Below are 14090 nucleotides of genomic sequence, written 5' to 3' on the forward strand. Positions count from 1 at the left end.
AAGTGTCATTAGTCTCGATTCTTAAGTGATGTGAGATTATTGGACCACTGAGAGTTAAAGGGAACAAAGATTAGTCTTTAGAACTACTTTTCAGTTTTGTTTTGTAGATTGTAGATTGTAATTGTTTTAAGTAATTTAAGGTGTTATTTATATTAACATATATACTTGAGAGTTAAGGAAACAATTCAGCTTTAGAACTACTTTTCAATTTTGTATAGATTGTTGATTGGAATTATTTTATGTAGTTTAAGGCGATATGTATATTAACATATATATTAGGTATCTATTATCTTCTATGTTATAACACTAAAAGTACAAGTATTATTCATTATTTTTTTACTTTATAAAATTTAATTTATCTACATATATATTATTAATTTTTATTATTTTAACAAAAATATGTAATAAGAATTTCTATGACTTTGTTAATTTCTTTAATTTTCATAACAATTACCTGGATGTAAGAAAATATTTAAAATTGGAAGAAAGAATTTTGTTTTATCCTATATTAGAAAATGAGTTTAAAGTGTAAGTTATCTTTACAAAATTTATTTGTAAGGTAAAATTTATCTATACTTATATATTATAAATTGGTATAGTATTTAATTGTTATGCGTGATAACACATATTAACATATAACTAATTTAGTTATATCAATTACTTTGATTTTTCTTATATATATATATGTTTGCTTCTCTCTTTTGTATGATAATTTTTATGATACCGTTTTCTGCAATACAATTTTTGCTTCTATCCTTCTTACATGATATTTAGAGATACCATGACTTTCACCATTTTTTCTCTTACCCATAACTTTGAAATTTCTTCCATTGTTTTCTCCTCTCTCCCACATGTCTTAAACACACCTATTTCTCTTAAAAAACTGTTTACAATTTTTTAATATGGTAACGACAAGTGTTTCTCACTTTTAAAGGTCTAGAACTATTCAAATTCTTGGAATGCTACTTTCTCTAGTCAAATATCTTACCAGTATTGATGCTCTTCATGATATCATCGATCAAGAATTCAACTATGAGCAACAAGATCAACTCTTGGTTGTGTGACTTCTTGCTTTTATGGACTCATCCATTCTCACTCAAATGATAGGTCTCTCTTATTCTTTTGAAACATGGAATAAATTGCATGTATACATCATGTTTCTTGGTCAATAGTTAAGGTGAAGAAATTAAAGCTTCAATTATGTACACCTAAAAAGGATAAGAATGTTACCACTTATCTTCTTGACATCAAGAAGATTGTTGATAGCTTAACTGCTATTGGTCACCTATCACGACAAAAGATTACATTGAAGCCATCTTGGATGGTCTTTCTAAAGACTATGATATTTTTATCACATATATTCTTATATACACATATTCCTACACGATTGAAGGGATTGAAACATTGTTGTTGTCTCATGAAGAAAGACTACAATTGCTATCAACAATACCCATATTTTTGGATCTGCAAATTTTGTTCCCAAATTCAAAAATAAATTTTCTCAAAATAAGCAATAGATAGAAATACAAAAATCATTTTCAAAGTCAAAATCATTGGTTCAATGAAACTAAGAACTCAAAAAGGACTTCTTGAAACAATTTCATTATAATCTTTGCTACGCATAAGGACACAATGCATATCGTTTTTAGAGGAACTCTTAAAGATTATATATTTTTCAGCATTTTCAACAACCTACTATTTTCATTGTTAATAATGCATCTCTTACTTCTACTTTGTCTTTATGACATTCTCGTCTTGGACATGTTTCATACCAAACTGCTAAAAAGGTTTTAACAAATAACAATATTGTTTAATTTAGTAAAAAAATCGCATCTTTAATGTTTTGTATGACATTTGTGTAAGAGACAAGATGCATCAATTACTTTTTTAGAAAGTTTTATACAATTTATCATAATCCCTTATAATTAGTTTACATTTTACATTTAGGACACTACTCCTCTGACTAACACAAGTGTGATATAATGAGAGTAGAGAAATATCATATATTTTTAGGTGAAATTATTTTCAAGGAATGATATTTATACATATAGATTAAAAAAAATCACAATTTATAAAATTTAGTCAATAAAAATAATTCATTGAAATTTGTATGATTTTAGATGTTAATGATTCTTTCTTAATATTTTAAAATGTCATATTGAATACCAAAAACTTTTTTTAATAGAAAAAATCTTTTAGAATATCACTTGAATACATCTATTTAGTTTTCCTACAATCTATTTTTAGGTGAAATTATTTTCAAGGAATGATATTTATACATATAGATTAAAAAAAATCACAATTTATAAAATTTAGTCAATAAAAAATCACAATTTATAAAATTTAGTCAATAAAAATAATTCATTGAAATTTGTATGATTTTAGATGTTAATGATTCTTTCTTAATATTTTAAAATGTCATATTGAATACCAAAAACTTTTTTTAATAGAAAAAATCTTTTAGAATATCACTTGAATACATCTATTTAGTTTTCCTACAATCTATTTTTAGGTGAAATTATTTTCAAGGAATGATATTTATACATATAGATTAAAAAAAATCACAATTTATAAAATTTAGTCAATAAAAAATCACAATTTATAAAATTTAGTCAATAAAAATAATTCATTGAAATTTGTATGATTTTAGATGTTAATGATTCTTTCTTAATATTTTAAAATGTCATATTGAATACCAAAAACTTTTTTTAATAGAAAAAATCTTTTAGAATATCACTTGAATACATCTATTTAGTTTTCCTACAATCTTATTCTTGATGTGCAAAATTGAGAATGTCATACAAATTATAAGTGATGTTGTTGCATGTCTAATTCATTCTCACAAAATCAATCTCCTCAACTTATAAGGTGAATATTACCCATTTATAAATACAAAATCAATCTCCTCAACTTATAAGGTGAATATTACCCATTTATAAATTAACCATATTTCTAGTTCATATGAAATTTCAATTCACATCCTTGAATGTAAATAATAAATTGGTTCATGATAACAAATCCATAACTAAAAATATATATACAAGTTAATGATTCATTAGAATCAAATGATGTGAAAAAAATGGAAAAAAAAACGCCGTCTGTGGGAATCGAACCCACCACATGGTTAAAAGCCACGCGCTCTACCAGCTGAGCTAAGACGGCTTTATATTATGTATTTGTTTTGTTACAAAATAAAGGAACTTCTCACTCGTGTATGTATTTTTGTCTCCCACCTCTCGAATTCGAATTCGCACAACCTGGATCAACAATGGCGGAAATATCCGATTCTCCATCAACTTCAAAACCTGTAGAAGAAAACACGCAAACCCACGCGCCACAAATCGACTCCAAAACCACGCGAAACACAAAACCTGGAGTCAAACGCCTCATTATCAGTGTTTCTGTGCTCATCTCTTTCATCCTAGGTCCTTTTCTCCCCCTCTCTCTCTCTCTCACTCTTTTCATCTTCAAATATTTATTATTTATTTATTTATTAATTTTTTGTTGTCGTTGTTGCAGGTTTTCCTCTTCTGTGGAAATCCATCGAAATCTACCGGGCGCCCCTCCCTTTCGATCGAATCGACTCCTTCTCGTCCCAAGTCGAATCGACTCCCCTGTCCTTCCCATGCCGCTTTCAAGCCGTTTTCACCGGTTTCGATTTCAAGGCTTCGCGCCGGGAGGTGGGAGCGGCGATCACGAGGAAAATGTCGGACCTAGGTCGCGGCGGTTGCGGAGGAAATTACTCCGTCGCCGTGGAAATGGGTGATGTTAGTGCGTTCGAGTTTGGTGGGAAGTTGCGGAGTGATGACGAGGAATCTGATGAGTTGGTGAGGAGTGTAGTGAATGAGTATGGAGGAGGGCATGCTTACAGCGTTGTGGTGGTGAATGAAGAGGGGGAGGTGAGGAGTGTGGTTGGGAAGTATCGGCACGCGTGGATCGTGGGGCGTGTAGAGGAGGAGGAGGCGGTGTTGCGTGTGGCTGAGATCTTTGTTAAGGTTTTTGTTAATGGAGGGGACGAGGAGGGTTCAGTTCGCAGTGAGTTTATGCCTGTTGGTGCTGATGGGAGGATTGTTCTGTCTTTCAGTTTGCTCAATGCAGACCCTCGAGATTGGATATATGATTGGTATGAATTGTGAAATGGAATTTTGCTCAGATTAGTATCAAATGTGAAATGAAATGATTGAGGCTTTGTTTCTGTTTTATAAAGAATTTATGTGTGATTTGATTCATTATAAGTAAGGTGCAGCTTGTATTGCATTGTTGCTTGGAAGTTTTCTTTTATACAAATTAGTTTTTGAGAGATGAGATTATTTGCAAGTTGATGGCTTAGTAGGAAAACTTGTGATCATGCTAACACTTTTGGGGATCAGTTCTATAGATTTGCATTTTCATGAATCAGTAACCACCCTATTATAATTGTAAGATATATACTTATGAAAGTTGAGGCAGGTACAGAATGCACCTGCTTCAACTAGTGCCAGAGTTGGTGATTTTATGATTGGGTAAAGACAAAGATTAACCATGCGATGTTAAATATTCACTGAACCTGTTATATAATGTAGGTCCTATCATCTATTATCAGGATTGTTTGAATCTTTTGAATTGTACCAATTTGAAGTTTTTGTGATGATCATATTGTAGGAATTTTCGTGAAATTGATGAGACTTTTTTACAACCCGTGATTGAGGCTTTACAACCTATAGCAAACATCAGTGTTGAAAGCCAGGTGAAATCTCGTAAATGTAACAATTGTTACAAGTCATTGGATCCCACAGATGAAATGATTTATTGTTCCTCCCGTTTTGCAGGTTTTATACCATACGCCAAAGTCTTCATTTTCTTACTGGGATGATAAGCATGACAGCCACATATTTACAACCAAGGATCTTCCTTTCTTTGTATGTTCATCTATGACTTTGAATTGTGATTTATAATATTTAGTTTATTTTGAAAACAATTACCATGTTTTTAGGTCTAACTTGTAACTCAACTAACTTATTAGCATGATGATGTAATGTAACTTCCCCCCCTATGCACATGACATATTAGCACGATGTTCAGCTGATAAAATGATGGTATATTGGTCATTCAGAGGTTTTTCTTATCTTTTTATGTATGAGTTCTCTTAGATTTGTTCTAGTTATATACTTTTTTTATGGAAACCTGCTATCTGTTCTTTTTTTATCTTTCTCATCATAGTTTTTTCAATGTTTCACATATCTGGTGGGATGCTTTAATGGTATATTTATGACATGAATATTCTAACTGAAACAGGTGAATTCAAATGAGTGGCACTTAGATACTTCTGTTGCAGCAGGAGGAAGGTCAAAAGTATTGCAACTTGTGGTGTATATTACTTGATCCTAAATTTATTTACATTTTGATTGCCACAATTTACGGTATGTAGTCTTTAGTACTAGGTGGGTTGGGGGGGTGTGTGTGGAGAATGAAATTACTTCTCAAGTGTCTGATTCCAGCTAGTTTATTAAAGACAGCTTACATTTTAAGCTTTCTTTATGTTAGGTATATACCATCTGCAAAGGAGTGTCCTCTTCAACTGAAGCTTCCAAATGGAGATATCTCTAAAACTAATGGCTTTATATCTCCAGTTATTCATCTTACCTTAACAAATTTCCTTATAATCTTTTATAAAGTTACAAAGTCTGTTAATATTATGAAGCACTTATTCTGGAATGTTGCAGATGTGGGGAGGTGTTGTTGTCTGGAATCCCCAAAGCTGTATAAAAGATTTGGAAAGCAAGGATCCAGTTAGAATTACAATTTCTCGCCAGGTTTGTCTTATATTCATTAGTTGGCTATGTTGTTGACAATAATTTCTTCTCATTGTTACTTTTATACACAAGCATCTTGTAACTTTTTATTTCATGTGTGATTCACTGATACACTCGCAGCCCTGATTTGCTTCTAAGTAATAATTGATAGATTATCATTCTAAGGAACTTCATTTCAGCAATTTGGAAAATAATTTTTTCTTTTTTATAAAATAAAGAATTTAATGCCAGTTATGTATGCAGATGTACTTTGTGCATGTTTGGAAATTGCTTAGTTTTAGTTAATATTCATTTAAAAAATATATGCTCATGAACTGGCGAAACATAGCAACTATTCATTCATATTAAGCTAATCTTGACGTGATTTTTATAGTCCCAGTGTTGTAGATTATCATTATTCTCTTGCCAAACATTGAAGCATGCCTATTCTGGAACAGGATCTCCAAATGCTTTTTGAAGTTCTCATGGGGCAGCTGCGGCAACTCCTTGGTCTGAAGTCTGATAACCTTTATGTTGGTGAGTCAGGCACATCCATTCTCCTAGGCAGTGAAAGGGGTTTCACAGAATGGTGAGAATAGTAGTCCTTGTTCTACCCTTTTAAAATTACTAATTGCATGTTTTATGTAGTTATTTTCTTCCGTTCAAAAGGAAAGAACCAAGAATATGTTGGTTGAATTGAAACAATGTGTTTCAAATAGACAGTGGAGTCTGTTTATATAGAATAATTACAATTAATCATAGAACATTTTGTTCCTATAATCCCAATATCAATCCAATTAATCCTAGGACATTTTGTTCCTATAATCCCAATATAAACATAACTGTACAAATAATAATAATAATAATAAAAAGATAATATGAAACCAACGAGAAAACAAAAGGGGGGAGACCGTTTTGATAGGAAGGATATTGACCTCACACTCAAGAAAGATGAGTGATAAATCATGGGGTTGATCACTACAGGTTATCCTGATAACATCAAATCTGGGTTCTTATAACTCAGAACTCCATAAAATTGTTACAAAGAGAAAACTTAATTTTCTTTTAGATTTCATATATTTCTCATTATATTACAAGTGCATCCTTTTATATTTCTTCACTAAGTAATCTTTAATATCCACTAGCAATTAACTCCCACTAGTGCGGCCTTTAATTCCCATTGTGCATCATTATTTCCCACCATGAGAAACATGAATGGTTCACTTTGAAGTTTTTTTTTTATCTTATCAGCTGACCATTCAACCTTTTAATTAAAACATAATAAAAGTTATAAAGAAAATCCAAAATTATATTGACCCCTCTACATCATATCATTTCCTCCTTCTTCAAGGAAATTCATCCTCAAATGTCATGAGTACACTTCCACCAAGAGAATCATAATACCCGGATCAAAGATCATCCTTTTATTAGTTTTCCATTCTAGAACTAGAATCCTTGCAAACACTATTGATTTTAATTGATACCATATGATGTGTTGTTGAGACATATCGTGAAAAACTGTTCCTCACATTATTGAATGGACAAAACAACAATATCTACTCAATCATAAAAACATCTTTATTATTATTTTTTCCTTCCTCTTTGTTGGTCACTTCTTTTCGTTTATTTCTCCTTTTCTCTTTTCTTCTATATCTTTTTTATTGAATTTCTTTTTCTCTGAACTCCTCTTTAATTTTTTTTTCTTCACTAATTTTCTTTTGTACTAGTTCTCTAATTTTCTTTTTCTCCATCTCTATCATCACAATTACAAAATCATCAATAAACAATTTGTGATATGCATTGAGTTGAGGAGTAACTTTAGCACCGGTACCTGCCATAAGTCCAAAATATAAAAATAAAAATAAAAATAAATTGAAAGTAAAAAGAAATCTTACTGAATATCAAGTGTGGATTCTCTAATACTAACGATGAGAAAAAGGAAGGGGTGTGTTCTTATATCTAGTTTGGGAAAGGATATTGATGCCACACTCAAGAAAGAATGATAGGTCACGAGGTTGTTTGTCACATGTTACCCTGGTAAAATCAAATATGGGTTCTTATAACTCAGAACTCCATAAAGTTCTCACAGAAAAAAACTCAATTTTTGAAAATTCATATATCTTCCATTATATTACAAGTGCATCCTTTTATAGGATGAATTAGGTAAGACTCTCTAAATTCCACATTAATTCTTACTAAGTTATCTTTAATAACCACTAGTAATTAACTTTAACTCATACCAATGCTACCTTCAATTCCCACTATATGCATAATTATTTCCCACCATGAAAAACATGAATGATTCATTGAGGTTTTTTTTATCTTCTCATCTGACCATTCAACCTTAATTAGAAACATAATAAAATTTATAAAGAAATTCAAAATTATATTTACTTCTCTAGATCATATTAGAAACTGATCCTACTTTGATTCTTTACCGTCACTCTCAAACTGGAGAAAATAAATCATTCACTCCCTCTATCCTTTTTGGTTGGTTGTGTTACTATACTTTCATTCTTCTAAAATGATGGCCTAGTGCTGGCATTTGTTCACTCTAGCGCACCATATTGGCCAGATCAATGCTTTATTTTCCTTCTTACTTTCAACATGAAATAAGTGAGACTTCTCTTTGTTTTGTCAAATCTATAGTTTAAAACCATCAGATTAAGCGCTATACATCATTCATATGATATATTTAAGCTATCTTTTGATGCGTCTTTGAATCATATGATTCACTTCACATGTTATTTATTGTAATTAAAAAAATAGCATAATAATCTACTATATGAATCATGATCTGATAACCTTGTATTGTCCATTAAATAGATGAACCCTAGAACACATGGTATTGGTTGATGCCACTAAAGCAACACATTTAGTTTGAAATGGTGGTAGAACGGAAAATTTGTTACATTTATGTTGTATGCATGTGGCTAAGAGGCCTAAGCTATTTATATAATTTATTTTCTCATGTAATGAATAGATCACCATGAAGTTGTTTTTGTGGGGAATTGTGTGTAGGGAGTTGGATGTTTTGTCTCGGAAGCATATATGCTTTAATCTTCTTTCATGTGCTACAACACTTGGATCGCTTTCTAGATTGGTATGTTTGTGAATTAAGTTTCTTCATCTGTCTGTTTTGGCTGGCTACTGTCTAATATTATCGAACTTTCATTTTCTGCAGGTACAGTCATTGCCAAGGATGATTATCATGGATGAGATTGGAAAACAGGTGATTTGTTGGTCTAAATGCTTGACCTTTGCTTGTTAGACTTATGTTGGATGATACTACACGAAGAAGTGTATGAGAAACGAACTTGAGAGATCTTTAATTCAGATTCATATACATTAGGATTGGTGGCTTAAAAAAGAACCTCAAGGAAAGATAAAAAGGAAAACATGATAGAGTTTATTCATAGGATTTTAGGTTGCATATAGATGGAACACAAAACACCTTTTGTTTAGAAAACAATATAAACTATTCTAACATCCCCCCTCAAGTTGAAACATACACATTGTATGTTCCAAGCTTGGATCATGTAAATTGAATCCCTCATCATCTTAAGGATTTTGTCAAAATGTCTGCAAGTTGATCATTAAAGCCAACAAGCACAGTGTAAATTTACTTGGATAACAACTTTTCTCTAATACAAGGATAGTCAATGTCCGTGTATTTAGTTCTCTCTTGAAACACAGGGTTAAAAGCAATGTGAAGAGCTGCTTGATTATCTGAATACATCCTCATTTGTTCTAGCAACTACATTCTGATTTTTACTCATAAGACCTCAATTCTTGGATAAAATTTTTATCTACACAAGTTCATGAGTGAGTGGCGCCATTGTCCAGTTTTCATCTTCATCACTTGTTCTAGCAACTACATTCTGTTTTTTACTTTTCAAAGAAGCAATATTCCCTCTAATGAAAAATGATATCCAGTAGTGGAACGTTTGTCTGTAGAAGATCCTGTCTAATCAACTTCACAAAACCTAGATATTTGGGTACTTCCTTTATCTTCATATAGCAGACCTTGTTCTGGTGTCTTTTTGAGGTATCTAAGAATGCAAAAGACAACATTCTAGTGATCAATGCGAGGAACATGCATAAACTGACTAATCCCATCAATTTCAAAAGATAGGTCAGACCTAATAATAGTGAGATAAATAAGTTTTCTGATAAGTCTTGTATATATCTCTGGATATGAGAAGGGCTTACGTTGTTTTGCCATTAATTCTTGATTTGGATCCATAGGACCATCCACAAGTATACAATCAATCATGTCTCTTTCTTTCAATAGATCTAGCTTATATATCCTTTGAGAAATCACAATACCTTTTGATTGAGTCACTTCAATGCCTAGAAAATATTTGGGACACCTTAGATCTTTGTTTTGAAAGTTACTGCACAAATGTTGCTTTAGTTGAGCAACTTTAGTTTCATCATTTCTTGTGATAACTATGTCCTCAACATACACAATTAAGTAAACACATTTTCCAGGAGATGTATGACAATAAAAAACTAAATAATATGCTTTGTTGTGTTTCAAACCAAAGATTTGAACAATATGACTAAACTTTTTAGATCAAGCACGTGGGGACTGTTTGAAACCTTGGAGGTAATCTCAATCTGCAAAGCAACCCAGACTCTCCTTGAGCAACGAATGTAGGAATTTGCCCCATGTAGATGTCCTCATCCAGATCATCATGAAGGAAAACAAAAACATTCTTAATATCTAATTGATGAAGAGGGTAATGTCAAAGAGTTGCCATAGAAAAAAAGAACAATAGTAATTTTTGATGTAGGAGAAATACTCGTCACCATTTGCTATATAGGAGACATTTGAGAATATCCTTTGGTCACCAACCTAGTTCTAAGGCAATCAATCTCACTATATGGCCCCACCTAAAGGGCATACATCCATCAACAGCCAATTGTCTTCTGCTAGGTAGTAGAGAAACAAAGTCCCATATGTTCAAGAGTCTGCATTTCAACAATCATGGCTTGTTGCCATCTAGGATCAAAATCTAGATTCACAACTCGCAAAATCATGACCATAAAGGATTTGAATGTCATTTGTAAAGATGCTCTGAGGCTTCTTCCTAAAGGATTTGCCTGTTTTGAATATTATGAGGGTCCCTAATATATTGGGTTCCACAAATTTCTTAGCAGAGCACAAAGTTGGAAGTCTAGCTTCTAATTGTTCAACACTTTCTGATGATATTTCACCGTTGTCTTTTTCCCAGTGATCATGAAAACGTGGCTAAGAAACCAAAGCTCAAGAAATGAAGAAAATAAATAATTTTTATTGTTAAGTTTTTCCAAAGTAATTGTGGGAGACCCAGGAAACGAGTAGGTAGGTCCAGTACATAGACATTCCACAACTCCAACAGTCATGGTGACCAGAAACGAAAAACCAAAAAAGGTTTAGAGAATAAAGTCCTCTAGGGTTCAAGAGAACATGTACATAAACAAATGACGAAAAGGTAAGTAGGAAGGTTGAAAGAGGAACAAAAGAAGTCAGTGCAAATGACGGGGATGGCGCAATGGTGTTTCGGTGACAGGAAGGAAGTGTGTGGGTGACATGTGCTTGACTAAGATGCAAAGAGAAGCCGTGCCTGATAGTGTGAGGAAGAACCAGCCTTCTCAACTGGTCGGATTGGGCGTTGCACGAAGAGACATTTCAGATCTGGTGGTTGTTAGAGAAAAAGATGCTGTCCAGTGACAATGTCAGTGGATGATGTTAACTCGTTGAACAATACAAGCAGAGTGGGAACAACTCGCTCTTACTTGAAGGAGTATATGCGAAAAAGAACTTGAGAGATGTTAAATATCTCTTTTGGTTCAGATTCATATGTTTATAAGGATCAGTGACTTTCAACATAAGCTTAAGGAAAGAGAAAAAGGGAAATGTGATGAAGTTTGTCCCAAGGATTCTAGGTCATAGAAGATACGACACAACACTTTGCTTAGAAAATCATATAAATTATTATAACAGTATTATTAATGATGCCATTCATATGCTAATAGCTGATAGGGCGATGAGGTGTTGCCTTTAATGCATGTACCTAAGTGCATGAGGAACTCACGCTTTAAAGCTAGCTTTTAAAGGGGAAGAACCAAACACTTCATTTCTCCTCTGAACATCCCATACTACTGATAGGGTGTTGAAGTTTGACTTTAGTGCATGTTATTAATAAGCACCTAAGTACTTGGGGAACCCATCCTTGAAGCTAAGTAAGGAGAACCTGAACTTAAATACTCTACTGAACATCCAATATTACTCAGTATGAGACTTAAACACCTATGATTCTAAAATCCCTATCACAGCATCGACCTTGAGAGCTAACATCTTGACAATTCACACTTCATAGCGCTTCACTCAACCATTTTGTTGGTCAAAACCCTCCACCTACAACCCAGCTCTTCTAATACCAATTGATAAACACCTAAGCACTCGGGGAATTCACCCTTAACTTAAAAACTAGTTGTTAAGAAGGGGAAACCAAATACTTGAATACTCCACTGAATGTCCCATACTACTCGATTAGGGTTAAACACTCCATAATATTCAAATCCATATCAGTTAATGTTCATTTTAGGTAAAATAATGTTTTCTCCTTTTGCATTTTAGTTGTGAAAATTTGTAAGTTATGATATTTTATTTTAGATTTTTGGTCAGAAAATGACAATTAATTTTCAGCTGTAGTAATAAATTTGTTGTATATTAACACTTTGCCTGATGAAGTGATATAAAAATGTTGTCATCATCTTTAATTTCCAAATTATACGGTTTCTCAATATTTTATGGTCTTGGAGCAGGTGAAGTTTTCTCTTGAGGCAGCAAAATATGCTCAAAGTAATGCATCTATTGGAATATATGATGCTTCAGCTGGTATGCTTTTCATAGACTTTATGATAATTTCAAAAGCTTGTTACCGACCTTGGTGAAGATTTACTACCTGATTTCTGCTACTAACATATGGTTAATCTCTTCTCTTATCAGTATCATCAAGGCAATCGAGATCTCTGGCCGAGGATGCCTTTTTTCACCCTTCAATTATGTCCATAAGCTATTATTCTTTTGAGCATTGTTTTGCCATCTATTCGGTTTGTCCTTGAACTCTTCCTCTGCCCTATAGTCTGGCTTCTGTGGATTGATAAAACTTGACCTTTGGATGATTGCTTCTTATTGGTGGTCGTCTTTACCTTTTGGCATGCATCCTTAGGGAATGTAGGTTATGCATCTGAAATGATTCTTGTTTAATTTGTCAATTTTTTTATCACAAAGACTGAAATGAATTAAGATATTGAAAGAACCGTGGTGCCCATAAAAAGTTTAGCCTTTACGTTGTTCTTTAAGCATGTCTAAATTCTTTTTGGCTTGTTTTGCCAACCTCTTAATGTTTGTTGTTACTGCCTCTGCTGCTGAACGAGATCAATTAGTTGAGAAAATTTTAAGCATCAATTGAATACTTCTATTTTTGCAGCCATTTTTTCTGCCAGTTATTATGCATGTCCTCCTAGCTGCTTTACGAGAATGGAAGAGGTACAAACAAGAAAGTAGAAAGTACTTAGCAGCGAAGGCGAAAGCAAAAGTTTCATAATCCTCTTGACCAGAGATGGCAAGATGAAGGAAGTTTCATGGTGGTTGGGGCCTAGCATGTGGTAGAGCACCTCAGTAAAGCCTCCTTCCTCTCTTCCCAAGATCTGCTATATGTGAATTTTGTTGAAAATGACAATATTGACATGACACTTACGGGACATATCACATTATTGGAGCAAGGTAATGTTGACACGGCGGCTTTTGGTTGTACCATAGTTGAGTAGATTGAGGGGAAAAAAGGCACTTTACTCAAAATTCACACTTCAGAAAAGTCTATCTTCATTCTACTATTGTGAATGAAAAACGATACTTTTGATTTGACTAGATTTTGCTGAATTGTGCTTATTATTGTATGTGATTTCTTAATGGAATATTTGATATTTGTATCCATTGTGATTTTATTTTTCACATGTCTCCTTACTGAACCAGTAGAACCTTATTAGTGGAGCAAAAAATATGGAGATATACGAGGGAATTTTATTATCTATGTTGTCTTTTGCGGGAACTGCACATATACGAGAATACACTGATAAATCAAAAGTAGATTCCTTTAATGTTAAATTTTCATATGATGGCGGCGTTACAAGATTTAGTATCCATCTTTGCATTTAAAGGCCCTGGTTCCTCCATTAAAGGTATCAATTGAGCAGAGAGAGACGCTGGTGTTAGAGTCATTATATTTGTGCAAACGATAAACTCTAATGCTTCGCATAAACTTT

At 32.9% G+C, this 14090-nt stretch overlaps 1 protein-coding gene and 1 non-coding gene across 3 annotated transcripts; one reads left to right on the top strand and one right to left on the bottom strand.

Moving 5' to 3' along the window:
- Positions 1-3092: 3092 nt before the first annotated feature.
- On the bottom strand, positions 3093-3162 carry TRNAK-UUU (transfer RNA lysine (anticodon UUU)). Its single transcript has one exon. It is a non-coding gene; the product is annotated as a tRNA-Lys (tRNA).
- Positions 3163-3190: 28 nt separating this feature from the next.
- Positions 3191-13761, top strand: LOC137823964 (GPI transamidase component PIG-S-like protein). Of its 2 annotated transcripts, none has more exons than XR_016514745.1 (13): positions 3191-3425; positions 3520-4123; positions 4642-4726; positions 4809-4898; positions 5275-5399; positions 5524-5608; positions 5703-5792; positions 6230-6360; positions 8793-8874; positions 8956-9003; positions 12588-12660; positions 12772-12875; positions 13256-13761. XR_016514745.1 is itself a non-coding variant. In XM_068629364.2 (13 exons), exons 1-13 carry the CDS (start codon positions 3215-3217, stop codon positions 13370-13372), a joined length of 1794 nt encoding a protein of 597 aa, XP_068485465.2. In that variant the 5' UTR covers positions 3200-3214; the 3' UTR covers positions 13373-13761. The 2 variants fall into 2 exon arrangements, 1 of the variants encoding a protein (XP_068485465.2); XM_068629364.2 differs by having other exon boundaries at positions 3200-3425; positions 5275-5348.
- The last annotated feature ends 329 nt before the right edge of the window (positions 13762-14090 follow it).

Source organism: Phaseolus vulgaris, chromosome 8 (assembly GCF_051622355.1).
Source record: "Phaseolus vulgaris cultivar YP4 chromosome 8, ASM5162235v1, whole genome shotgun sequence".
NCBI lineage: Eukaryota > Viridiplantae > Streptophyta > Magnoliopsida > Fabales > Fabaceae > Phaseolus > Phaseolus vulgaris.

What these genes read in the sequence shown, in the direction of transcription:
- LOC137823964 (XM_068629364.2), top strand. Translation starts at nt 3,215, where the DNA reads ATGTATTTTTGTCTCCCACCTCTCGAATTCGAATTCGCACAACCTGGA. An exon ending in CGAGATTGGATATATGATTG is followed by an intron (nt 4,124 to 4,641) that starts GTATGAATTGTG and finishes ATCATATTGTAG; the next exon opens with GAATTTTCGTGAAATTGATG. An exon ending in GAATTACAATTTCTCGCCAG is followed by an intron (nt 5,793 to 6,229) that starts GTTTGTCTTATA and finishes ATTCTGGAACAG; the next exon opens with GATCTCCAAATGCTTTTTGA.